Source organism: Bombus pascuorum, unplaced genomic scaffold, assembly GCF_905332965.1.
Source record: "Bombus pascuorum unplaced genomic scaffold, iyBomPasc1.1, whole genome shotgun sequence".
In the NCBI taxonomy this organism is placed as follows: domain Eukaryota; kingdom Metazoa; phylum Arthropoda; class Insecta; order Hymenoptera; family Apidae; genus Bombus; species Bombus pascuorum.
Window position 1 is genome coordinate 185,558 of NW_026869747.1, and position 27,203 is coordinate 212,760.

Below are 27,203 nucleotides of genomic sequence, written 5' to 3' on the forward strand. Positions count from 1 at the left end.
CTACGTTGAAAGATACATTATCAATTTGCCAATAAGTTACTTTCAAACACAAACTTATTATTTGTATATTAATTGTTGTTAATATCTTCTCTCATTATAGATATACTTATTATTATTATTTTTTTTTTTGCATCGTAATAATTATTATTACGCGTTTTCTTATTATCTGAATGATACAATTTTATTACAATTATTAAGTTGTAAATACTGAATTTATTCAAAAATAATGAAGCAAAGATAATTGTTTAGAATCAATTAAATGTATGAAGCAAATTCAATACATTGTACATTATGCATCGCAACATTTCTTTCGTTACAAAAAAAAAGTTATTAATTCATGAATTTAATTAGTACTGATTAGTATTTTCCTTCTCAACTATAAACGAGTTATATAAGACCTATGCTTAATGAAAGGATATATCTGTTACCCACATAAACTCGTTATTCTCAATAAATTGCAGACATTCGATATTTTATTAAGTTTCCTCATCCACTAGCAGCAGCTCATCAATAATGAAAGTTCGTTATTGATCCAAGAATTGATATATCATAAAGAGTATGTGCGTATAGCAGCATCGAGAAAATGTTCAAAATCGTTTCTTTTTTCTTTTTTCTTTTTTCTTCGAAAACGAAGCATCTTCGACTTGTTTTCTCACGATTGTATGAAATAGATACAATGGCTCATAAAAGTATTTTGCAACTACTATTTTTATGATAGAAAAGCCAAAAACCAATCTGAAAATATACATAAAAGTTATTTACAAACATATATTTAATAAAGATTAGCACACAGCATTAATAGCCTCCTTGGTATGCCTAGAAAAAATCTCAAAAGTGGTTCCAGTAAATATTTAGGCTTATTTCATACATATGGAAAATGTTTGATGAAATGTTAAATGACTGTTTAAATACTTTATTGATTTCTACAAAATATCTGCATACTTGTGTTAGGTGTTTTGTAATATCTATGTATATTTTCAGATTTGCTAAAAACTTTACCAATATAGCTATGACAATCGGATTTTGTTACAATACTAATGACATTTCAAAATGTTTCTTTCAAGACATATAGTATATTCATAAAAGGTGTCTTCTGCAAGAATATGAATACCTTCATGAGCAACTGTATAAAAAGAATGCCGTTACTTGACTCCTATTTTAATCTTCTAAAAGCTTTCCTGATCTTTCGTGGATTGAGTAATCGAGTGGGACTGATCATTGGGCGGTAATTGATGGTGGCAGTATTTTGTTGTACTAGAGTAGACGCAGTATTTCGTTGTACTCGAGTAGACGCAGTATCTCGTTGTACTTGAGTAGGTGCACTAAAACAACACATGGCAACACATTTTTTTATGGAAAAAAGATCCTGCTATTAATGTGTAAAATAATTTTATATTTTGTAGATACTTAAATTCATAAACACTAAAACGGAACGATGGTCTAGTATTGGGATTAAAATTAAATCCTTCGGACTGGATTGAACCAGGTTCCTAAAAAGGAAATCATATATTAATCATAATAATGTTAATCATTTGTAAAACACAATCATTAACATAGTTGGTATCGCGAACCTCTAATATACTACAATACAATTTTGTAAATTTCTTTCTATACCGCTGTAAAAGTGCTTTCAAAAATACGGTAACTCTTATCAGGTCATCGCATTATTCGAAATACTGTTTATCGATAAGTCATGATAGTCATATCTTATGATAGTAGCAATGGAATTTGAAAATGTTACGTATAACGTATATAATATTAGGTTGTCCGAAAAGTTTCTTTCGTTTTATAAGGAAATAATAGATGCACAACATTTTCTGTTTTATATTATTTTACTGAATTTTGAATGAAACGAAAGAAACTTTTGCGACAGCCTAATCTATTGCTAAAAGATTTTTACGAGTGTTCGGTGTGTACAGAAGAGTGTACAAAGGGTGTACAGAATATAACAGAATAAATCGATTATCGAATATGCTAGGAATTTTTTCAGTGACTTAATACTTTTAGTTTACTTACAGCTGTATGATCTCCTGGTGACGAATCAAAATTAAATGCGCATTCTAGAGGAATAGATGATGAAGTAGACAATTGTTGACTTTGGGTAACAGGTTGCGATATAGAAAATGAACTTGTAGTTGGACATTGCGGAAATGCTGCTAGTTCCGGATTAGGTCCGTTAAATGTATAATCGGTGGAATCAATCGATATTTGAATCTGAGTCGATACAGGAGGTATCATATTCGTAGGAAAATTGAATCGAGTCCCAGGCATTACAGCCGGTTCAGTAGGAATGGCGTTAAATATAAATTTTTGATATACACGTATAAGAGGCGTTGACTCGCCGGTAGACGTTCTAACAGTACTATCACCAGATACTACTGATGTCACTGACAATGTGCCACGTACAGTTGGCATCCCGAGTGTTGTATTATATGTTGTTTCTTTTTGGTTTGTTGGTGTTGAATCGCAAGCTGCAGGTTTATTTTCTAGCACTGGAGAAGTGCAAGATTTACGTGAAATTGCGCCACCAAATTCACATTGTTTATTAGATAAACTAAAAGTAGCTGGTTTTAAAATTGATGATTTGGATGTTCGAGAATTATGCAAAGTTTGTGCTGCAGTAGGTACTTGGAATGCTGGACTTGATAATGTTGTTGTCGTTGTTGATTTCCACCAGAAAGGCGTAGATCTACTTTCTGCGTTATCACACGCTGACTCTTTACTTTTTGACGTTGGAGAACCAAGAAACTGGCTCGTACTTGTGTCACCAAATGAATATTGTTTTTTAGATAAACTAAAAGTAGGTGGTTTTAAAATTGATGATTTGGATGTTTCAGATTTATGCAAAGTTTGTGCTGCAGTAGGTACTTGGAATGCTGGACTTGATAATGTTGTTGTCGTTGTTGATTTCCACCAGAAAGGCGTAGATCTACTTTCTGCGTTATCACACGCTGACTCTTTACTTTTTGACGTTGGAGAACCAAGAAACTGGCTCGTACTTGTGTCACCAAATGAATATTGTTTTTTAGATAAACTAAAAGTAGGTGGTTTTAAAATTGATGATTTGGATGTTTCAGATTTATGCAAAGTTTGTGCTGCAGTAGGTACTTGGAATGCTGGACTTGATAATGTTGTTGTCGTTGTTGATTTCCACCAGAAAGGCGTAGATCTACTTTCTGCGTTATCACACGCTGACTCTTTACTTTCTGACGTTGGAGAACCAAGAAACTGACTCGTACTTGTGTCACCAAATGAATATTGTTTTTTAGATAAACTAAAAGTAACTGGTGTTAAAATTGACGATTTGGGAGCTGGAAATTCAAGGTTATTCCATTTATCGGTCCATTCTTCTTGGCATGCACGTGAAACTGGTTCAAGTGTTTGTGCAGTTTTTACGTATTTATTATTTGACAATGTTAGAGCATTAAAAGCGTTGGAAATATGTAATGTATCTACTATTGTACTAGAAGTCTTAATCGCTGGAAATTCTGGCATTGAGTCTTTCTTCAGATTTTCTGAATCTTGCTTTACATCGGCCTTTGCATCATCACCTTCAATTCTTCGAAATTTATTTCTATTTTCTGAGATCGACGAAGCTGTATTTGTATTTTTTCCTCCTTCAAACATGTCGCATATAAAGTTACTTTTAGATATTGTAACATCAATCTCCTGTTGGCCATCTCTGTTAATATCAAATTTAACATTGGCAATATTTGCAGAGATAGATTTAGTCGACGTTGTACCTGGAAATGATTAAATCCTGATAGCAATATTAGCAGTAGAGTTAGCTATATTACAATTTCGACAAAAATAACAGAAATAATCGAATTAACAATTAATGCAGTGAACTGTATAGAAAATGTTTTATTATATATTTCACATATTTTTATAATGTCTTCCTTTTTTAATTGTCCTCGTAATATTATACAAATTCGGAAATTTTAAATTGTACAAAATAGTAGGTCACATTAATATTCGGACTGTCTAAACCAGAATTACTTTTTAGAAATTGGACCAGAGGACTTGAATTTCTTGGAGAAGTTAAAAGGATTAGATTACCAAATGATATGGAAGATAGACTTGGAAAGAAATTGCAATTAGTTGGGATTGCGAAGAAAACAGTAATAGTCATTTGTCATGACATTTTTATCTAAACCTGTAATGACTATTACGATCTTCTAACGATACGTTTCGTAGACTTATGTAGGTTATGTACATGCTTCAAGTTTCATCGAAATCAATTGATGCAGAAAGATGTAAGAATTTTTAGATAGATGTAGAATTGATAGATGTGGAAAACAGGTTTCGTTATTTGCAATTTTATACATATTGCAATTTTCGCCATTTTGAATATTTAGTTTATACCAATATTGATCGACGAACATTGAGCGCACAGTAGGGGTTAATTAATCAAAATGAAACATTTCATACCACATTATTTACGACGATTAAAAGCAGTTCAGTGAGCATTTAAAGGATTAATCACTTAGAATATAACACGATTTACATATCCACATTTAACACATAGTTAGACAAGCAGAATACACAAATCTGTAGTTAACAGTTATAAATCAATATGAATGATATATGAAATTCGAGATAAAACACAGGATAACCGAATAAGCCAACGCCCAAATCACGTTGAGTACACTCGTTCCCGTCCGAACACGAGAAACTTAAGCAACGCTGGGCACGAGTGGGGTAGTACTCTAAGATTAGGTGACCACTAGGGAACTGCGTGTGGTGTTGGTTTTTTCAGAGGAGGTCAGCCCAACATTGAACTGGTTGAGAAGATGAAGCGAGCAGTAATTGAACGAAGAAGGAGATACGGAGCATGAAAAAGGACAACCCTGCTGATGATTGCCGACGCCGGGTATTACTGGGGTTGTCAGCCCTCAAAGCAGAGAAAGGAGGGCGGGGAAGGGTTTTTAGTGGGTATGGCAACAACATCCGCCCGAGTCCCCCACATAACCCCAGTGATGCGGGTCACTGGATATGCGTAACAGCATTTTTTTCCCCTCCTCACGCAAAAAAAAGAAAAAAAGGACAATCGAATAAAATAGCCAAGCATAATATGATAGTTTGATAATGGAATCTTGAAGCAGTTTCCTTCGTTCAATGTTACACTATTTTCTTTTACTATTTATGAACAAGGCAATTGTCGAAATGATTGCAAAATGTATTATAATAAAACAGATCGTATTTTTACGGATTGGCAGTTGTGACCGATTTGTAGATTTGTTTAACAATTGCAGTGACATCGTGATGAATTGTGGGGATACACTCCGGCATAATACAGGCTCAGAATCGCGTAATGATAGAAAAACTTTTCCTCCTTTTCCTTTTTTTCTTTTACGAGATTTTAAGATCATCATTTTCCGAAAATGGAATTCTATCGTATGTTCTTTTATATTTTCTCTAATCGATACATTTATTTATTCTTTATAGAAGAATATTGAGATTCTTTGCCTTAAAATGCCTTCGTACTTACGTAACTCATTTTGAGATAGCAGAGGCATGATCATTATGAATATGTTTTCACACACGGACAATAATTCAGTCACGTAGCAGGTGGCAGGTAGCAGGTACATAAAACATATAATTTAACAAACACGAAGATGGCACCCAGCTGGGGGCAGCCACCCACCTGCTATATTTTATTTTTATTCTTTTATTACCAATAAATAAGATATAATATTTTACCAAATGTCCTTCAGGACAAATTGTAAAAACCAAGATAAACTAAAAAAAGATAAAAAAAATAAAAAAAACGTAGCATGCAGAGCTGAATTTTATCTGTCCACTTTGAAGAATCACTACGGTTGAAACGAGGATAAAAAGTCGCATTTATGTTGTTTCATTTTAGTACACACAAATGGAAACAGCGTTTATCCGTCGCATCTGTGCGAAGTGAAATATAAATTCGCCGAAAGCGACGTTTTCCGACGAATCGTCCGCTGTATAGATCCGCAGTGAGAGAGTGTAAATTTGACTTTACTTAGAACTCGCAACTACGAGGAACAATAAGTAATTCCAACATAGAAATTCTCCACGAATTCCAATCTAAAACCTTAAGATCCTTAATAAATGCACCTTTGTACGTAAACCCTCCAATTAGTCAACTACTCGAGTTGTTGGAACAGATCCGCAGGCTAAAAAGACATTATATCTTATATCTAAGCACTAGATTCAAATAGAATCAAATATATTATAAATACTTCTTAATCATGTTATAGTACCACGTCAGATAAATTTATTTAAAATTCTCTAACGAGACTTGATTGTAAAATAAACGCAAATAAAAAAAAAAAAACATATAACTTGACCAAACTACTGACCGCGTTTGACTGACCGCGTCTATACAAAGCATCTGTCGATAACTGCTGCTTAAAACAACTGCAAAACGATTGACAAAGGAAACTAATGTATAAGCATCTTTTGTGTGCTTTATTGATACCGTTCAACGTTCAATATTTTTCATCATATAATTGCAATCCTCTAAAGTTACCTCGAGAATATCGGTATTAAATAACTATTTAATTATTTGGTTATAAGTAAAAGTTCCTAACATAATTACAATGTTTCATCTACTTTGTTACAAATGCGTAGCTGATAAAGTTACCTTATTGCAATTACGACGCAATAACTGCAAAATAAAGACTGTACGTATACTTATATTATAAAAATCGTGCAAATAGAATAACAACGGATTGGTGTCCATTTTTTTCTTTTTCTTTTTTTAATATCGGTATTAAATAACTATTTAATTATTTGGTTATAAGTAAAAGTTCCTAACATAATTACAATGTTTCATCTACTTTGTTACAAATGCGTAGCTGATAAAGTTACCTTATTGCAATTACGACGCAATAACAGTAATCCTGTTTTCAACTGTGCATTTTTACACCCGGATGAATATATACTGGAGCAATCGCTTGATGTAAGTTTACCGTTTGACAAGGCACATCCTTGATAAGATCCGACTTACTACCAGTATTATATTCCACTAATTATGGATTAACGAGGCAGCCATTCTACATGGCAGTATAAGCAGGAAATGTAGAATAAGATTCGTTTATACGATACTAGGTTAAAATTGATTTGAACTTCCCTTGAAAGCTTAAAATGGAGTTAAAATCTTTGCCAAATATGTCTTGAACTTGTATGATTCTGAATTATTTATTAATTCGGTTTGTTTTCTAAAGTGGGAGTAAACGATCGATAAAAGGTTCTACATCCTGAAATAAGTCAAGAATTTATAGAATGTGTTTTCACACGGCGCTTAAGTGAATACAGGCAAAAGTGAATCAATAAGAGAAGTTATTCTGCATTTCAAACTAAATCGAAAATGTAGAATAAAATTTCATAGTACCGTTTCTGGGAAAATAAGATTTGAAAATTTATCGAGTAGACGTGCAGCAAGTCGATTCTTAATTCAACGCATTAAACTCTATTTTCTTAAAGACGAAGCTTTACATAGAAGAAACTTGTTTTACATCTTTATTTTCGCAAGCAATAGCCAAATTCACATACATTAAACGAATTCGATTCTCTTGAAAAATCAGATAAATGGAAGAATGTTATTCTTTACTGCATACTTTTTACTTATTTTTGGAGATGGAATACCTCGTATTCCACATCTATCCTTCAAATTTTATTTTCCGTATAATATCTCATATAATTTCTCGTACTAAGATGCAAGCAAGATGCTAGCAAGCCGCCCTTGAGAGAAGGTTGCTAGCGGGAAGCGTCGTTCCGAGAAAAGTAAATTTCCCGTACCTCCTCTTAGATGGATGGTAGATTTAAGGACTTATTAAAAATAAAGACTATTTGTCCGTTTGAAGGATTTTAATTAACGATATTCTAAGAATTATAGCGGGTGTTCGGTCTAGCTGAACATGTCCCGTGGAAATGCATCGCCATCTGGTAATTATCTTGCCCGAAGAATAGGGTCTGTGTGTGGCGAGCCTCGGGGTAGATATCCATTACAACGTTCACTGTCAAGTATCGCTACGACTATTTCTTTTTAAAGGGAGCTATACAATTATTCTGTACCTTTGTTAAGTAAAACGTTTATTCCGTGGTCGTGGCTGCATCTGACAACCAGTTATCGCCTCGAATCCAAACCCGTTATCGCAAATCTCAGACAATTATAATCGATTTAATTCACAAAGGTTTATAATAATCGGTTTAATTTATAAAGACAGTATTGGGATATTTTTCAACGAATTCCAAGGGAGGAGGCCCGGTGTCCTTTCATCTCCGACATATTTATATATATTGAGCTTTTCACGTACGAAAAGTTAAATTTATATATATATATTCTATACAATATTCTATAGAGTAACATTAGAAAGCGTTTTGCAATAATATCTTCAATCGTAGTAGTGTACATATTCTTCCACTTAATTTCAATTTCGATTATGCTTTGTGAAAAGGCAATAGTTCCTACGCTCGATAAGAACATAAAATTACAAATTTCACGTTTTCAACATTAACTGATAATTTAACGGGTAAAAACAATTTTAACGAGCGTTCGATCTAATCTTCAAATCACGTGTTTTTCTATAAATGCATCGAACCACTTCGAAACAATGATGGAAAGATTTTACGATAAAATACAAATATACATAAATATCTTAATAATTACCGTTAATAATTACCTAAATCGTCTAACAATATAATCACGCGCTATCCATTGCAATACGAACCAAATACGCTTAACTTTCAGATTGTAGAAGTTTGATAAAACGTTTTCTCATATATATATATATATTTCGTTGCATAATTTCGATACGAGATTAAATATTTCTTGTTTGAAGTAAAAATAGCAAATAAAAAGATTAATTACTCCAAGTAACTTTATTTGAAAATAACGCTTGAAAACGAATTATTATTGCTAGAATTGCATTTAATATCGTGCAAATATACATACAATTTCGCCATTACTAGCTTTATTACACATTCTGCAGTAGGTATTCTCAGAAGTAGGTATTTAAACTAAATACTGCGAGATAGAATGCTTGTCTTGTGAACAATTTAAGTTTCCAAGTCTGTGCAAATTATTGCGAAGCTTATAAAATGAGGTATGTGAGATATTCATAAGCTTATTCCACGTAATTTAATACACGGTTATACTGTAAATTTAATGCTTGAAAAGAGGAAGGTTTTTCTTCGAGTCGGGTTGTATACTACCGCATAAAAATTTAATCCTTTACACCACGTTAACGTTTAGATACATTATTTCATTATATATTTCGTCATATACTTTGCAATATATATCGCAAGATATATTTTATTCGCAACATTATTGCAATGATTTTATTCTTTATAACCAATATTGCAATATTCTATTTAGAAGCATTAGGACATTCGTGTGAAATTTGACGATTAACATGCAAAATATAAAAGTCAGAGTATCAACAGAAATCCACTTATATTTTCTCACGTGATCTGTAATTAGAGGTAACTTTAAAATCGTAATTTTATTTTTATACTTCTATGTATAATTCGTTAATTATTATAATAATCTTATAATATAGAATCACTTATTAATCAATCAATAACCGCTGTATACATATCTTGTAGTTTTATCTTTGTATCATCATTTCGTAATATGTTGGATGTAATTTACGATAATGTTATTGTATCTTTATGTTAAATAATGTATTCTACTTATTAACTTGCAGTATGATATGATTATGTATTATAATTTAGTCGCTGGAACCGTGTCATTTGCTATTGCCAATAATTAAATTCTGGACGTTTGTGCATATTAAATTTACAGAAAACGTATGATATATATACGCATATAAAATATGCGCAGTACGTCAGCAATACGTCAGTACATCATACAAGCTAATATGTCGAACATTATTATACATATAATATTTAACGATCAATATTAAACAGCACTTCTATAATTATTCTGATATGCGCAGTTTGCGCGATAAATTATCAGGTTTTTGCCCAAATTTGTAAATGTTAACTGATGAAGTTTATGCAAAACAAGGACGTAAAGTTGGATATTCACTATTATACGCGTATAAGATGACAGTTGGATACTGTTGAAAATATTGATGATAGAAAAAAATGTTAAAAAAATCAAAAATATTGCACGGGGAAGAAAATTTAGTGTAATTGAATTTTTTGCACGAGGGCATTTCAAGTTCGCTAAACATAATGATGAATTCAACGACTATACTTATTCAAGGTCATTCAAAATCAATCTAAGTCACAGAAAATTTGGTGGTGTTCGTGGTCGATTATACGAAGCCCACAAGGATTCTCTGTTGCTCGGTACATATTTCCTTGTTCCTTTGATTTTGTTGGTTATGGTACACGGTCGCTATCCACGAGGTTCCGCGAAAGGAAATCTACGTGGGCCATTCGTTTACCTTCTCGGTACATTATGTCAAAAGTAAAATTTTGTAAATAAGCCCACCACCTGTAAACCCCGTCATTCACTTTATTACTGGTTCCCTTCAACGAATTACAATCAATAACAACAAGAAATTCCCGTCCATGTAGATAGTGGCGAAAATGTTTAACGGCGTTTACAACTGCCAACGTCTCTAGTTCATACGAATGATACGTAGAATCCACGGGACTAGTTTTCTTACTATACTATACTATTCTATTAGCCGGTTTTTACCGTCGACCTTATTGGTCAAAATAGCCCCGTATCCACGCGATCTAACGTTAGGATGTAATTCTATCGGATAATTAATTAGGGTCGAACATCATTTACGCCAGTTCATCAGTCAGGACGGAAATTACCTTTTGGCTTATATTTTCATGTTTATCTGTCCAATTTAAGGTAAGCAACAAGATACGAGTAGGCGAGGTCGCCCAAGACCTAGGGAACAGCCAAACGACGTCGTTACGTACTCGTATTGCCCGTTGGGGGTGAAAACTGCTGTATATTCTGTAGAATTAGGATGAATGGGAATTTCATGGAACCCGCTGGCCATGTTCGGGCTAATAAGAGGTAGAAGATATCGATCCGTGACAGTATTTTTATTTAGTTCCCGAAAATCTACGCACAATCTGTCCGAGTCGTCCTTTTTCTTTACGAGTTTTCTTTACATAACCGTGAATTACTAGGCCTTATAATTTTTACTCTAATTAATTCGCTTATTCTATCACGCATTATTCTTCGCTCTTTCTCGCTCAATCTATAAGGGCTTCTTCCTTGCGCGGCAACCGTATTTCTAGCTGGCTCGTATTTACACGAGTGCGTGGGAAGCCCGTAACGAATGAACTTTTGAACTTTTCGAGAACAAAGATCAAACGACTTTAACCATGATCAAGTACCTCGGTATCAACTTCATAAATATCGATCTTCTTCTCAGCGGTTTTGTCACAGACATTAACAACTTTTGTTTTACAAAGAGCAAGACATTTTCTGTAATATTCACGTTAAAAGCTTGTCTTAAAATTTCACGATCAATCATGATATCATATTCCAAGTAAGTAACTATCAGCAAGGACATGAAAAATGATCTCCCATGTAAAACCATTAATACATACTGTGAACAAAATTTGTGATGTACATTTAATACAAGTGTTTTCTATCTATCCCTCGCAGTATTACTAAATCACTCATTCTTTTGCCGGAAAATTTTGGGGCTACGGATTCTTCAATTAGTGAGCATTCAGCTCCCGAAACGAAGTTAAATTGGAATGATGATTTAATGTACCAATTGGATCTTCCTCTACGCGGGAGTCTACTCGACGTTCGTTATTACAATCGTAGTTTTTCCTCCACAATAACGGACAATTAGGCGCGACATATCCCTTCTAGCGGCACTTGAAGCAAGATGCCGTCGATGATGTGGCTGATCGGTTTTCATCAGAGTTTCGTATATTGTTCACCTGCTCCAATTTTATCCTCTTGCGACAACCCGACATTCGATGTCCGTAGTGGCCACAGTGATGGCACTTCATCCGGGGCTTTCTGACGAAGCCGTCGACTTCTCCTCGTCGCAGAGAAATCACATTTCACTCTGAAATTGATCTTCCGTCTCTATGTCATTCGTGAGTGCTAGTCGTTCGGAGAGTCGATCTTGTAGACCGAGGCAAAGAGCGGCGGCATTAATTATTTCGGCCGTCAATAAATTTTGCCATCTCGTCTTCAGAAGGGAACGGAGACGATTACCGTAAGCTCCTGAGGATTCGCTCTTCGACAGTCCTTCCTTGTATATCTCCATTAGCGCCGAGGTCGCCGTCTCTTGGCCACCAAAACGCGTGATGAAAAGTTCATTAATTACCGGCTAGGTAATTTCTTCATCGTTCAGTACTTGCGTAATCCAATGCGCTGCAGAACCCTCTAAAGCACGATTCAAGGCAGAAAATAACTCGCTGCCTCGTAAAGGATTTTCTTTCATCATTAGGTTAACGATTATGCACCATGCAGCCGGGTCGGCGCTCACGATACCGGGGTTAAAACGTGGTAGCGTTAAATTTCCAAGTCCGCCGCTCGATCTTTGCTCTCGCGGCTGAGTCAACTCGCGCACAATAGGTCACGAGCTGTTGCATCGTTACAATCGGCACTGATCCCACTTCTGTGATGTCGGGTTATCATTAAGATTAAAGTTGTCACACAATCGAGGTAACGTTTATTAACACAAGTATGGATGTGACAATAACTATATAATAAGTATGGATGTTCGATAACGAATCCGCGGTCAACGGGATAACAGATGTACTTTGCTTAGTTTTTATCATTTTCAATAACTATCATCGACGATGGAAATTCTTTTTGACTAAGAATAATCACTAGCGTTATCGGCGATAAAAACATTTTTGGATTATTTCTGACCAAATGGTTGGCAAAGCCGATATACATCTAAGAACAATTTATTTGTTATATATATGCAAAATGGAGAGGATAGTCGTAGTACAATCGGAAACAGGCTGATTCTACATGAAAAAATAAGTCGAAACTGTACAATAAAATTTGTTCATATGACGCTTCGTTTCTGAGAAAATCAAATTTGAAAATTTGTCAAGCATACTTTAATTTTCCTATGTTTTTCCTATATTTTTTTACTTATTTTCAAATGAAATTTAAATCCCTGTCGATTATTTACTCTTATCCGGAATTAAGCAAATTTAGGTATATTTGTCAAATCTTCAAAGTCGATTTTCTTGAAAGCGAAGCCGCAGACGAACGAATACCATACGAAATTGCTTTCATATTTTCCACGTGGAATCACCCCTGCCCGGTCGTACTGCGACTACCGCTCCATCTCGTGTAATAAAATTTTTCGATATGAAATAGCATTTATATTAACTTTTATTCTTACAGTAGATTTCAATTTAATATCTATAATTCGAGAGGGTAACATTTTTGTCCAAATATTGGCTTCATAAAGACGTCAAAATCCGTAAACGTCAAGCTTTGACAAATAATTTGAAACTTGGTAAACTAGATTGAAGATCTTTCAATTCGTTACGTTTCTACGTTCTCGTGATCCCACGGAAAACAGTTTACAAGCTTCAACGTTCCGTCTCTCATGCTACGACCCCTGGTTAACTCCCCAATCTAATTTTTCTGCGCTGATTTGATTCGCTTGCCGAGCGGATTTCAAATTGTATCTACCGATCGATTTGTTGACCAGGCACGTTTCACTTTCGCGACACGACGACTGCGTTTATTCGCAGCAAACGTATTACGTTACATGGAATGTAAAAGCTCCAACACGATACGAGAACGAAGAGGGGCTCTAGTCCCGTTGAAAATGTTTCCGCGGTCGAGTCATACGAGCCGACTCTCCACCTCGCTCGCTTTTTCCCTGCCTCGTCCATGATAAAACCAATAGATCGCCTTGGTCGAACAGGAAAAAATTTGATCTCATCTTGTTAATATGAACGTTCCTCCTCCTTAAGCACCAAATGCCGAAGATTTTATGGAAATGGCACGGCTGTTATATTCCTTCGAGGGGGAGCAATGATCGCATAGGCACTATCGGTTTCCATTATACGTCTCGATTCCATATTGTCGATCGCCTATTTGAGGGGGTTGAACGATAGGCGGAAGTATCAGAGGAAATTATTTGATCGTTGACCCAATAGAAGTGAAATAGAAATAATTATGTCGTGTCTTATTATCGAGAAATAACCCTTTATCCTTGTTGAAAAATGTATAATAAAATTGGCCAAAATGTACGCCATGCTGTTGTGAGAAATTTATACGTTTCTAACGGATATTGCCGTTTTAAAATTTCATTAGTTACCGCTAAGGACATTTCAATAAATCTTCCGACGAGAAGAGTAAACAGATAAACAAATTTAAAACCAGAATAATTATTTGCAGAAAGAGAGGAATGTGTTTTTCGATCAAATATGGGAGCATATACATCAGAAAATTTAGTCCAACGTAAAACCAGAGAAAATTAATACCGCTGCAAAACCAATACACGTAATCCTCTCAGATATTAAACCTCCAATGTAATTTATTTTTGCTCCTCGCCACTTTTAATTTAGTTTTTATCTTTCCGCTAAATTTCATAAGATTTTTCATAAATTTTCATAAATTTTCACAAGTCTAATTTCCATATGTGCATAGTATTATAATATTTATACGTATCTAATATTTGCGTATTATTTTTCTATATTATATTATATTATATTATATTAATAAATATTTTTACGTTATCCCTTTTATACGTATACACCTGCTAAATACTATAAAAAATACTACACTTTGAATGTTTCAAATATTTGTATATCGTCTCTTCAATTTTTACGTCTTTAAAATTGAACATTATTGATTATGACATTATTTCCTATTATATCCTATTATGGAAATTGTTAATTTTAGAGTCATCATTCTTGTGGATCTGAATACATTTCTATGTGTACATTATTTTCGTTATAGTCTCCCTATTATCGTATTACAATAGACAGATCCATTGGTTATAAGTTAGACATACACGTACATTCTGCCTGTTTATTCTTTCCAATTTCAAATCTTAGTGCACAAATTGCAGATTTTTCGTATCTGTAGTCAATGATTGACCGGATTTGAAAGTAGTATATAAAAACTGACTGTTGCAGTTTTTCAGCAATGTCATATGATTCTTACAATATGACGACCAGATGCGTAAGTAGATGTGTAGAAAAAAAGATGAAAATAGTATAATAAATAGGAACAAGTTATATACATATATAGACAATATATACACTATACATATATATATATATATTGCTCTCAACTGTTACAAAGACTTCGCGATATCAATGCTAGTGATATTTACTTATATTTTTATAATTATCGATAAATGTACTACAGAAATTTCGAACCACGCGAATAAGTGAACGCAAAAGAAAAGAAAAAAGAAGAAAAAAAGAAAAAAAGAAATTTTTTCAGGAAGTACCGAACCCTCTGATAATTCCTGTAAAATTCTACCGTAATTCAACACTCACTTGTAAAATTCTACCGTAATTCAACCCTCACTGTGTTGCTTCCTACGCGCGGATAGAAGCTGGAGGGTGCGCAAACGCGGTATGGATGACGGAAGGGGGAAGTTATCGATCGTCCGCCGCAAACACGGTCGAGGAGGCACGCTTCAAAAGAAACGTCCAAGCTACTGATGTTTAGAATAGTTGCGAAAGAACGTTTATGCAATACCTTAAGGACTAGAGACGACATCCTTTCGCTTTACCGACCATAACAGAGCCGATCCTCGTTGTTGTTGCCGATTATACATTCCGTGAATCGACGAGCTGGCCATCGTTGACGTAATTTAACACCGTATCAAAGACCTTAAAAGTATTATAGTTCCTGTCAAACGAGCATCTAGTATCGAGATAACGAACCATTATTTTCCTATAGTACGTCATCATACGCCGTTTTATAATAGGTTCGATGGCGCGATGTAACACGAGTTTGGTACCGTTTATCGTCTCACATGCGAAATGAATTTTACTTTTACTATGCATGACTTTCTGTATCAAGACTCTGATGAATTTTAACCTATTAACTAGGGTCATCCTTTGATCAAAAACTTCTATAACCGATCAAAGTCAACGACAAAACCAGCACAGCATAGACGCAATAACTTATATTATATTATTATATTATAATAATATAATAATTTTTGTAACCTCTATATAGATTTTCAGACTCGTTACAAATTTGAGCAGCGTAGTCACGATATTTGTGTTTTATTACAATATTGGCGAAACTTCAAAATGTTACGTATAGCAAATAGAATATATGTGAGTCGCAACATGTGGACCATTTTGTCGATTTACATCAACAATTCACGAATGTTACTAAAATATATAGATAAATGACAAATTAATAATCAAAGCCATATTTATTATCTTCTTGTGGAATCATTAGATTTTTTAAATTACGCATAACGGTTGTTACGTCGAATGACACCCTCATCGACCGGATCATCTACCGCGGGCAGACTGGCAACCAGATGTTCGCACACTGTCACGGCGCCCCTTCAATGTCGTGTTTCTAACCGTCGCTAGCGGTCCGCCGGCGTCGTATATCAATACAATGTATCGACGAGTGTATGGTTGCCACCTGGCCGCGAGTTCCAGAGACTTTTATCTCTTGTGACGCTCATATTAGTGTATGACTAATCGTTGAATATAGACGATATTTTAACCTATTAACACAGTGATAAATTCATTAAACCGCTCCGGTTATCCTAATCGAAACACGAGGAACCACTACTTCGCGGTGTCGATTACACGAATCGTAGCGAGAATTTACCCCTCTCGCTGACGCGTTTTCCCCGCGACCGCGTCTCTCCGCGGCCGCGTCTCTCCGCAAACGGTCGTAACAACGTTCGACGAGATAAATACGTCACATAAATACGTGATAGATACGTTTGCATATGGCCTTATACATAAATATGCAAAACATGCATCATACAAAGAACGTGAAATAAAACAATACATTTTTATAGTCTGCTAATCATTCTAACAAACTTCTATCTTTATATATTTCATTTTATTTATTATTTATTTATTAATTTCGTTCTCCTATTTGCATTCTATAAAAAAGCACATTTGCATAAACGTCAGCAGTGTCATAACATGTACAACGTACATATCTATAAAAATGTTCTATGGTAAATGTCGGAAAACTTTCATGAGCCACTGTGTGTAAGTAGTACTTGACGTAACTGACAAGCAAAACATACATGGTGAACAAAGGAAAGAGAGAAAAAGAAAAAGAAAAGGAAAAAAAGAAAGAAAGAAAAGGAAAGAAAGAGAGAAAGAAAAAGAAAGAAAAAGAAAGAAAGAAATATTATAATGCAAACTGTAACAGCAGGTAGAACCGCAGAAAAATTCGACTCGATAACCGCAGGAATATCAATGAGCCGGTCGCATTCTTCGATTACAAATAGTTGTTATTGTGACACACGGCAAGCAGAACGTAATTTGCGTTGCTCGTTCGCGATGTGACTGTTAAAACAAACGAGTAACCGGCCCGTGGCTGTTCACTTCGAGAACATCAGAGCTCGTAATGGATGACAGCTATTAGTGTCTGGTGCACGCCCGAAAATTGCTGGCGTTAACTTTATCATCGTGGTCAGTGAAACTGTTGATTATTGTCGGTTACGGTTTAAACGGTATTGGACCATGCTGCAACAAATCATTGGAACGCATCGATTGCCCGGCTAAGCTTCACGCGATTGCTTTTTTCACGCACCGAGTGTGCCGATGGATACGATTAAAAATCAAATTTCAAATAATTTCATACTGGCCAAGGCAGATAGAAAATTGTTAACCTGTTGATAACTAGGTCATTTCTTAACCAGAAACGTCTACAATTAATGAATTAAAAATTTACAAAAAGAATCAACCTCGGTTAAATTAATTATAGTATTTGCAAATATACGTATATAAGTATTGTATACGTATGTACATATGTATGTACGTATGTACATCATTCGACAAGTAACGTCGAATTTTTAAAATGTAAAAATTTAGTTACATTCATTGACGAGTATATACCACCATTTGTTTCGTTCCTGGAACATGTTCTACCACTGAGCTAATTTTTAAATCCCTCTTTTATAAATATAAATAATGGAAAATATTCCTCTTAACTGGAAATTTTTCCGTAAATGAAACCTGTTAACGTAGCGCTTGAAAATAATAGCATTTATTCTTTTAATTACCAATTCTCGGTTTCTGCAGTTACCATTTCATTTTTATATTGAATTTCTATATTGAAAACATTGATACGTATATTAAATCCCAAATTGAAAACGATATTGATACAATATTTAGCTATTAACCGGTGTATACGGCAGTACACAATGTAGAATATACTAAATTTCATTTTTGGAAGAAATAAAAATTACTCTATAACTTTGAATAAAATTTATATTTAATGCACTAAAATATTGTTTTAAACGAAATAGTTTACTTTCGTAATTTTAAATATACACAAATTCATGTTGTTTCGTATAAAGGAAAAATCAAGCTTTGACTAACAAAACTATAATTATTTATGTTTCGGATCAGGAATCGTAAACGAGCAAGTGAGATTTTTATCGGCAAAGCAAAACTTATAATTTGATAGCAAAGGAAGACTATTTTTTAAAGCTGTATAAACCTGCAATATCCTAGTGATTCGATATATGTATCAATATCTTGAATATAAAAATTGTTTTATTTAGGTATAAGATAAAAGTTTGAATATCTAAGCTTAAATGAAGAAAAAAAAAAAAAAAGAATTTAGTATATCAACTGAGGTTTTATTCCACGTTTTCATCTAATCGGTGACTCTACTTAATGTTTTCATCGAAGGTTGGAAATTTTAACCACTGTCCGATTTTATGATAATATTTTCACCTAATATTAATATTCGGATATTAATCCATCGTAACCAAGTCGTCCATAGTTCATTTACGCGACTAAAGCGCAAATGTCGTCGCTATATTCAAAATGCCGCTGATTGGAAAATTAACGGTGTACACGGCAACCGATCAATATGCGTCCTGTACAAACCACTTTCAGATGGATGCAAACGAAATCAGAGTTAAACCTATACTGAAACGGTTCGGTGCAATCAAAACGCATAAACGCTTGTAATTTTAGTAGCTCATCGAAGTGATATAATTTACGGGAGACGTCATTTCGACGTATTTCGAATTTCATGCGGAAAATTACACGAGCCATTTACATTTCTCTGCCATTAACTTTTATCCATTTAGCAATATAAATGTATATCGAAATTCATTTTTTGCAAAGCTTTCCAAAGTTTCCAAGCTTTCTGTGTAGTATACCTATATCTATACGCGTCTATTTGACGCATTCGAAATGTGCGTAAACCTAGTGTTAAAGTTGTTATATTTTAAAATCAAACAAACGATCATCTCCAACAAATTTCCTTAATCCAACAGTTCTCGGGGAAATAAAGAATATCTAAGTTTTTCAAGTTGGAACTAGATGAACAATCGGAGACAGATACGGCAATCCAATTTACACGTTTTGCATCGTTTTGATAAATAGTTACACGAGATATCTCCTCCACAGTGTCACCCGAGGAATATTATCTCGACCATTTATTAAATATTTCAGCCATAGAAACGAAAGAGTTAAGTAAATACCTGAGCTGCTGTAATTAAAAACTGTAACTGAAAAAGAAAATCGTACAATCTGTGTAACCTAACCCCTCCCTATCTCATAGGTACTATATCTTAAAGGAAAAGCTTCTTATCGCTAAAATTTATTCGAAGATGTAATTTAATTTAACAGGAATAAAAAAGTGAAACACAGCGCACAGATTAGTTGATGACACTTTTGTCACGACATTACGACTGTTCAAAATTCTACAGATATTATCAATATATACATAAACAAGTATACACATATACGTAAATATTTCTGTTTTTTATAAAGATAAGGCTCATAACCGCCAGAAATAAAATTTGAATCAAAAATGTTATCCAAATAACATTTTCTAAAGTAAATATCTACAACAAATATTGCAAGAATTATCCGGTTCTAAAATTGTTTGTTCGCTGATATTTCAAGTAGCGCACGCTTTAAATTCTTCCTCCATTTCAGCAGATCTCGAATTTAATTTATTACGAATACAGAGCTTTATCGAAGTGTTGCTTCCTGACCTAAATAATATAATCAACCATAAGGAAACCTTAAAGGAATTTAATAAAACAAAGTCGTAAGAAAAATTAAACAAGTTACCTATTATTGGCATATACATGATACATGATAATTGATACTTAAAACAATTCATGGTAATTATTTAGAAAGCTGCCGCCGTCTTGAATTTTTATGCTTTTTTAATATATTGTCGGGCTCATGATTCTAAACAACTTTTTCCTGCACGTATAACCGCTGCTCGGTCTTAATATCCGAGACATTTGCAAAAATCTGTCGATATTACAGTGAATTGTACCTGTTGCACGATTATGCGCCCGAGACAACGTATGCTGATTGTCGACCGCTGTGAAGTCTAATCCAATAAAATAACAGCTAACCCAAACCTAATTCTCATCTTTTGTTTATAGTTTATATGTATAGGTTAGAATTAAGTATCATTTTATCAGGCCATTTTATCACCAATGAGATATAAGACTTTACCAAATGTCCTTCAGGGCAAATTGTAAAAACCAAAATAAAATAAAATAAAAAAAAAAAAAAAAAGAAAAAAAAAAGAAAATATCTTGAAAACTACAAGAGTCCGGCAGTAAAAAGTTGTTAAAAATGTTGATTTCTACAACATATGAAAAAATTATGGAAATCCAAAACAGCAGCGTTCTAAATAATTACACAATTTTCTATATAAATTCTACTTTTCTTAATTACATTCCCAAAAATATCAATTTGCATAAAAATCCAGAATCTAGTAATAAATAATTTCTTGCTTAAGTATTCTTGTGATCTGTACAAAATATATGTATACTTGTACTAGGTATCTTGTAATTTTTATATATTTTTTCAGATTCGCTTCAAACTTCACCAATATAAAAATAATAGTCGAATCTCATAACAGTTTTAACGGAATTTCAAAATGTTTCGTACAACACGCATAATATGTAATATCAAAAAATATGTGCATGACTGTTCAAATGTTTTCGTGCGTCTGTGCAGAAATAAGCAAAAAAAGAAAAAGCGAGAGAAGGAAAACTAACAAAGATTAACTTCGCCATCTCGATCTAATCCCATAATAATGTAGGGTCGACCAATGAGAAATGGGCTTATCCTATAATCACGAAGCCGACCCATGAAATATTGAGCGATAAGATATGTTGGATAGACATCCTATGGTGAAACGTTAGTATTCCTTTCACTAGAGTGGTTCTCAAAGATTAAAAGATGATTGTAGCCAGGTCTGATAGTCGGAGAACGGTTTTTACACGGTCGAAACCCTCGTCCTCTGGTAATACACTTTTACTGTGACGCAATCCACCTGCTACGTACATTTATCGAGGGAACGCGAAATGCGAGCGACAGTATAAAGTTCGAGAAGCAGACTTACCGTCCAGGTGTCGATGCTTTTGTTTGAGGACGATCTTTCCCAGATAGCAGACGTTACTCCTCGCAAAAGATATACCAATTTCGTTCACAGTCCTCATGTTCGTTCGGTAAACACTGACAACAAAAAGGAAAATTTCATGTTAAATAGAAAGAATATAGTATTACGAACATTAATACGAACGTGACTTCTTCGACGCTTTTAGAATTTCGAGATCACACATCAGACTATATTGGCATTTCTATGCATTGTATGATTTTGTTGGGAAAATCAGAAACATACAACATTTTTCTGTATATTCTGTAAATCTAAGAGACTCTTTTTGTTAAAATGTTCTTCCATTGAAAAAGATTTTTATTTTATAGAATTTAGAAAAGTTTATGTAATTTCAGAAAACGAATAAAAATAAGTTTACATAAATCAATAATTTGAATATTGTTTACTTCCTCTTTTTACATAGAATTAATAGTAAAACTATTGTTAATATTCTCCTGTGTGAATTTTTTTCAATTTAAATTGTCCTTTAAATAGAATATTTTTTTGCATTTATGCAACAGTTAAAAAGATTATGAACTTAAAGACACCTTGTAAAAACTTCAAATTAATTTTTAAACTAAAGGTTTAATATATCTCCATTTACGATTTGAAATTTAAGATAATACCACAACTATCTTTGTTAAAAGCACCACATGAAGCCTTTTATAGAAAGAAACTGAAACTAACAGTTCAACATAAGATCATAATTTATCAACTATTTCCTCTGATTTAATTTGCTTAATTTTCGACATTGAAATAGATGCTTTTCTTTTACTGTTATATAAGTTCTTAAAATATGCAAACGAAAAGTCTTGTAAATATTTCAAAATTTCACGTAATGCAATATACTTTCATTCGAAAATTTCGTTTTCTTAACTTAGAAGTTAAAAACTGTATTTTGTGTCTTATGTCGTAGTTCTAAGTACTTAAGCTCGAGCCCTAGTTTATCGTACTTTAAAATGGCAGATCCCAAGAGCATAGCACAATGAAAAATAGTCTTAAAGTTATATGCTCCTGAGAATCATGTAATTTCAACACGTTCCTTATATTGAATAATAGCTATTAATGGTAATAACTATTGCTAATTGTAATTAGTCCGTTTGTAGCATGTAACCAATTGCATATATATGTAGAAGATGAAAGGACACCGGGCCTTCCCCATGGAATTCTTTGGAAAATTTCCCAACACTATCTTTATAAATTAAACCGATCATCATAAATCTGTAGTCATCAGAAATCTTAATAAATTAAACTGATCTTTATAAATCTTTAGTCCTTATAAATCTTTGTGAATTAAACCGATTATAATCGTCCGAGATTTGCGATAATGAGCTTGGGCTCGAGGCGACCACTAGTCGCCGAACGTAGCCGCGGTCACGGGATGAACATTTTACCTAACAAAGGTATAGAATTGCATAGATCTCCTTAAACAGAAACAGTTGTACCGACATCCAACAGTAAACATTCCAACCGTCTTTGACCTGTGGCTCGCCACACACAGACCCAATTATTCCCGCAACATAATTGCCAGATGTCGATGCATCATTCACAGTATATGTTTAGCTAGCCTGAGGACCCGCTATAAATTTTAGGATTTAATTGACTAAGGTCCTTCAAATTGACAAACAGTCTTTATCCTAACAGTCCGGAAGATACGGCAGATCTGCTTTCCTCACGAACGACGTTTCCCGCTAGCAACTTTCTTTCAATGGCGGCTAGCATCTTTCTCTAACCACCAACATAGAAATTTCTGTTTTAATTAACAGATTATGTGCGACCAACTCTTATATAGAATTTTAAGTAAATACATAGAAATTAACCAATTAACGGCAACGTCCATTTCCCTCACTTTCTGAACGAGGGTTGTCCTCGACGAATCCGATCATCTCGTGACCTGAGACACACCCCATCATAGTTTTTCTCTGTAGCATCACTGTGATGGAGAGGAACATTCTCGTGCGATCTCATCAGCGAGTAAAACAACGTCCTTACGATCAGTAGATATTTCACGTTTTTAGCAAACAGTCCGACTTAGACTTTGGAAGAAAGTATATTCGTTATCCCGTTAACCGCGGATTCGTTATTGAACCTAAGATCATTGTTGATAGTATCTCGAATATCTAATTATCACGGCTACTTGTTAAATTCTGTGATAATCATATTTGTACTGGTAGATATCTTCTCTATTGCCTAATAACAATGTCTAGTCCAAATGAAGATTGCTTACAGGCAGCTAATCATAATGTTAACCAGACGCATATACATCTGCTTTCTAAACAAGAAAAATATATCTGTGTGAGGTACATTTATTTAGAGTATAATCATAACTCATACTATATAAATATTTAATGTATTAATGTAATGTAATGACATTACATATCCCTACAATTATTTTATTAGAAGAATAAAATTTTATTCTTCTAATTAAATGTTTTTTAGGTTTCATTATTTTTTGTTTCTTATGTTACAAATATTTCAATTTATATTTTGTAGACTTACCATCTCTTCCAGTTGGCAACCAAATTCCTTGATTTATAATGAACGATGGATTTTAAGCCTGTATTATTGCCGAGAACTAGTATTGGTTCGGGTTGACTTCCATTTGCTATGGACGACTCCATTTTTTTATAAGCAATGATTGCTACAATGTCTTGTTGAAATTCGATGTGAACGAGAAATAGTCTGTAAATGAATTTAAACACATAATTAATATATAAAATACAATTGTGCGAGGTATCATAAATTTAATTACAAAATATATAACTCCTTCACCTGTGATATGACCTAGTTGTAAGATCATTTGTAGTTAATTTTATGCAACCACCACCTCTGAAAGAGAACTCGCTGCAAAATTCGAAGCTATTTACATATAGCATTGGCATTTTATTTTCAATATTTACAACATTTTTTAATACTCGAACAACATTCTTCCTCGTTTCATAAACATAATGTATCGGTTCTTCTGAACACTCATTTCGATCGTTTTCACTTTTCGGTTCTGGAAGTTGAGGCGATGATGTAAATTTCATGTGCGGTATAGGTACTGAAATTTGTGGATTTTGCAGGGATAAATTGTAAAATGGTTTTTGTTTAAATCTTTTTCCATCCCTTTCATATAGTGCCTGCATAAAATATGTGCATCTCAGTTATAATATATTCATGTAATAAATTCAGTTTTTTTTTTTTTTTTTTATATATGGTTTATTTTGGTTTTTACAATTTGTCATGAAGGACATTTGGTAAAGTGTTATATCTCATTGGTAATAAAAAAAATAAAATAAAAATAAATATAGCATGTGGGTGGCTACCCTCAGCAGGGTGCCAACTTCGTGTTTTCTAAGTTATATCTTTTATGATAAATTCAGTTTGTTAAAAATAATGTGTTTGTCAAAATTTGACATACCTGACCACAGCGATAATACATGCTACCACTGCCACGGCAAAATGATGTTTTGAATACTTCTTCTTCGTAGATAGATACATGAACGTATAAATAAGGAAACAACTGTGCCCAAAATAGATCTTCTACTTCTTGGAATGTCTTAGATCCGAAAAATTCGTGAGTCCAACCTGGACCAAAAAGTGCAACAGAAAGTCCTTCGTGTCGTATTTTTTGTAAAGCCTGTAGATTATAATGGTTTAATGAAATATTAAACGATATTATATTATATGCTACAATAAAATAAGTAATATTGTAATTACATATAATGAATTAAATCCACCACCGCCAGGACAACCTCTTCCCCAAATATCAACTCCTACATATATATCATGAATATCTCGACTGTGATTTTTTGCAAGTGCCAAACTGTTTTTCAATTTTGATTTCGTCCAGTTATAATTCAAGTAAATGGCATCGCAGCTTAAAAAGAAATCTCTGAAACATTGTATTCAGAACATTAAATAAAATTTACAAACAGAAACAATTGTAAAAGTATAAGAGTGTAATAAGCTTACATGTTTTTACTGTTAAGCTCATTTTGCCAATTTAATTTTCCTTCATTGGTTACGCTATCGTACCATATAATTTCAGAATTTCTAATTGCTTCATGAATATTTTCTGTTAGATATTTTACAAAATAAATTAAATTATTAACTTGCTCACTTTTAATGGTATTTTCAATATTTAATAACCAACCATCAAACTTATAAAATTTTGCAACAAGTATTAGTGCATCTGCAAATCTTCTTACTTCTTCATGAGATTCAAGTATAACATCCCAGATACCTTCTCTTTCCGTAATTACAGTACCAAGAACTTTTACACCATGATTATGTGCTGCATTAATCCATCCAAAAGGGGGCACAGTTATGAAATGATGACTAAAATACACAAAAGTGTCAATAACACTCCAGTGATAAAATAGGTAAGAATCATAAGATTCTGATCCATATATAAATCTGAAAAATCACTGGTATATTATGTATAATATATGAATTAATAAATATAGTGATTTCTATTACCTGTCTTCTAGGTAGCCACCTTTCATATCATGACAGAGCAACGTTTTCGGATGTACTTCTCTATCCAATTTTTCTAACCGCGTTCTTCCTGCGCTTATTTCTAAACCACTGTACACATAATCAGTTGAATCTCGTAGTTCTCCAGTTTCTGGCCATGGTTTCAAGTTACCCACGTTATCGAATAATTCTTTTAAGTTTTTGAAAGGTTGTGACTCTGTAACTTCCATCCTCATCTCTCTGAATTATACTGTTCCACAGATCACTTTCAAATAGTTTTTAATTCATTAACTCAAACAAAGGTTTCTCTTCTTATTTTGGTTCACCGGAAACTTGTATATACATGCGAAGCAGATAGTGTTCCCATCTAACAGAACTGGCATATCAAATTACGTCTCATGATATAATACCATTATCTACCAACTGCTAATGGGCAAAAAGATGTTCATTTCTCTATCAAACAAAGTATACAAAATAAAATTATGAATTTATGATGCTCCTACATCAATGTTTATATGATTGTTTTGACTTTCAAAGTAATATTCTTATTTACGCAAGTATATATTCTTTAATATTTTGCAAAAATTATACCGAAACAAACAATTTGGAATAAACATAACTAAGTAAATACTTTAACTTTTTTTTATATTTAATTAAATATTTTATTTGATTTGAGTAGAATTTAACACCTAACCTTTACGTTTAAAATATTACTCTTTCTCATTCTCTCTTTCAATGTTATTTCTTCTGCTTCCGTTTTATGATATTTATGACATTTCTTAGTTCAGATATAAGTAACTTTTTCGTAATTTATAAAAAATGACACTCTTTTTAATTATCCTACACTATTAATCCATTATATGTAATTTAACTTTGTAATTTAACTTTTAGCAACTTAAGATATGTGCATGTACAGAGTAATTTTCTTCCTAAGAATAATCATTTGATATTACGATAATTCCAAAAACTTAAATTAATTTGCAAATAACGTAATGCACAGCCATACACAAGCCATACAAGTTATACTTATGTCCTTTAAGTCACCAGAAATAAATTTTAAATTTTATATTATATATTAATATATATTATAGGGAGAAGCACTATACAAAATAATAATGTTAAAGACATACATGCAATTTATTAGTATAGATACTTACTATATGCAAAGCGTTCTCTTCAAAGATAATATGTCGGCTACCAAACGATCGACGGCAACCGA

General features: G+C 33.3%; 1 protein-coding gene across 1 annotated transcript; it reads right to left on the bottom strand.

The window, feature by feature from the left end:
• Window positions 1-294: 294 nt before the first annotated feature.
• LOC132915866 (uncharacterized) lies at window positions 295-27,203 on the bottom strand. Its single transcript, XM_060975633.1, has 10 exons — window positions 27,142-27,203; window positions 25,988-26,437; window positions 25,481-25,924; window positions 25,226-25,400; window positions 24,927-25,139; window positions 24,296-24,645; window positions 24,023-24,205; window positions 21,491-21,603; window positions 2,017-3,743; window positions 295-1,490 (listed from the first exon to the last, which is right to left on the bottom strand). Exons 2-10 carry the CDS (start codon window positions 26,218-26,220, stop codon window positions 1,323-1,325), a joined length of 3,606 nt encoding a protein of 1,201 aa, XP_060831616.1. The 5' UTR covers window positions 26,221-26,437; window positions 27,142-27,203; the 3' UTR covers window positions 295-1,322.

Coding starts and splice junctions, on each gene's coding strand:
- LOC132915866 (XM_060975633.1), bottom strand. CDS start 26,220: ATGAGGATGGAAGTTACAGAGTCACAACCTTTCAAAAACTTAAAAGAA. Junction 25,401..25,480: donor GAGCTTAACAGTAAAAACAT/GTAAGCTTATTA, acceptor ACAATGTTTCAG/AGATTTCTTTTTAAGCTGCG. Junction 24,646..24,926: donor TGTATTATCGCTGTGGTCAG/GTATGTCAAATT, acceptor TATTTTATGCAG/GCACTATATGAAAGGGATGG.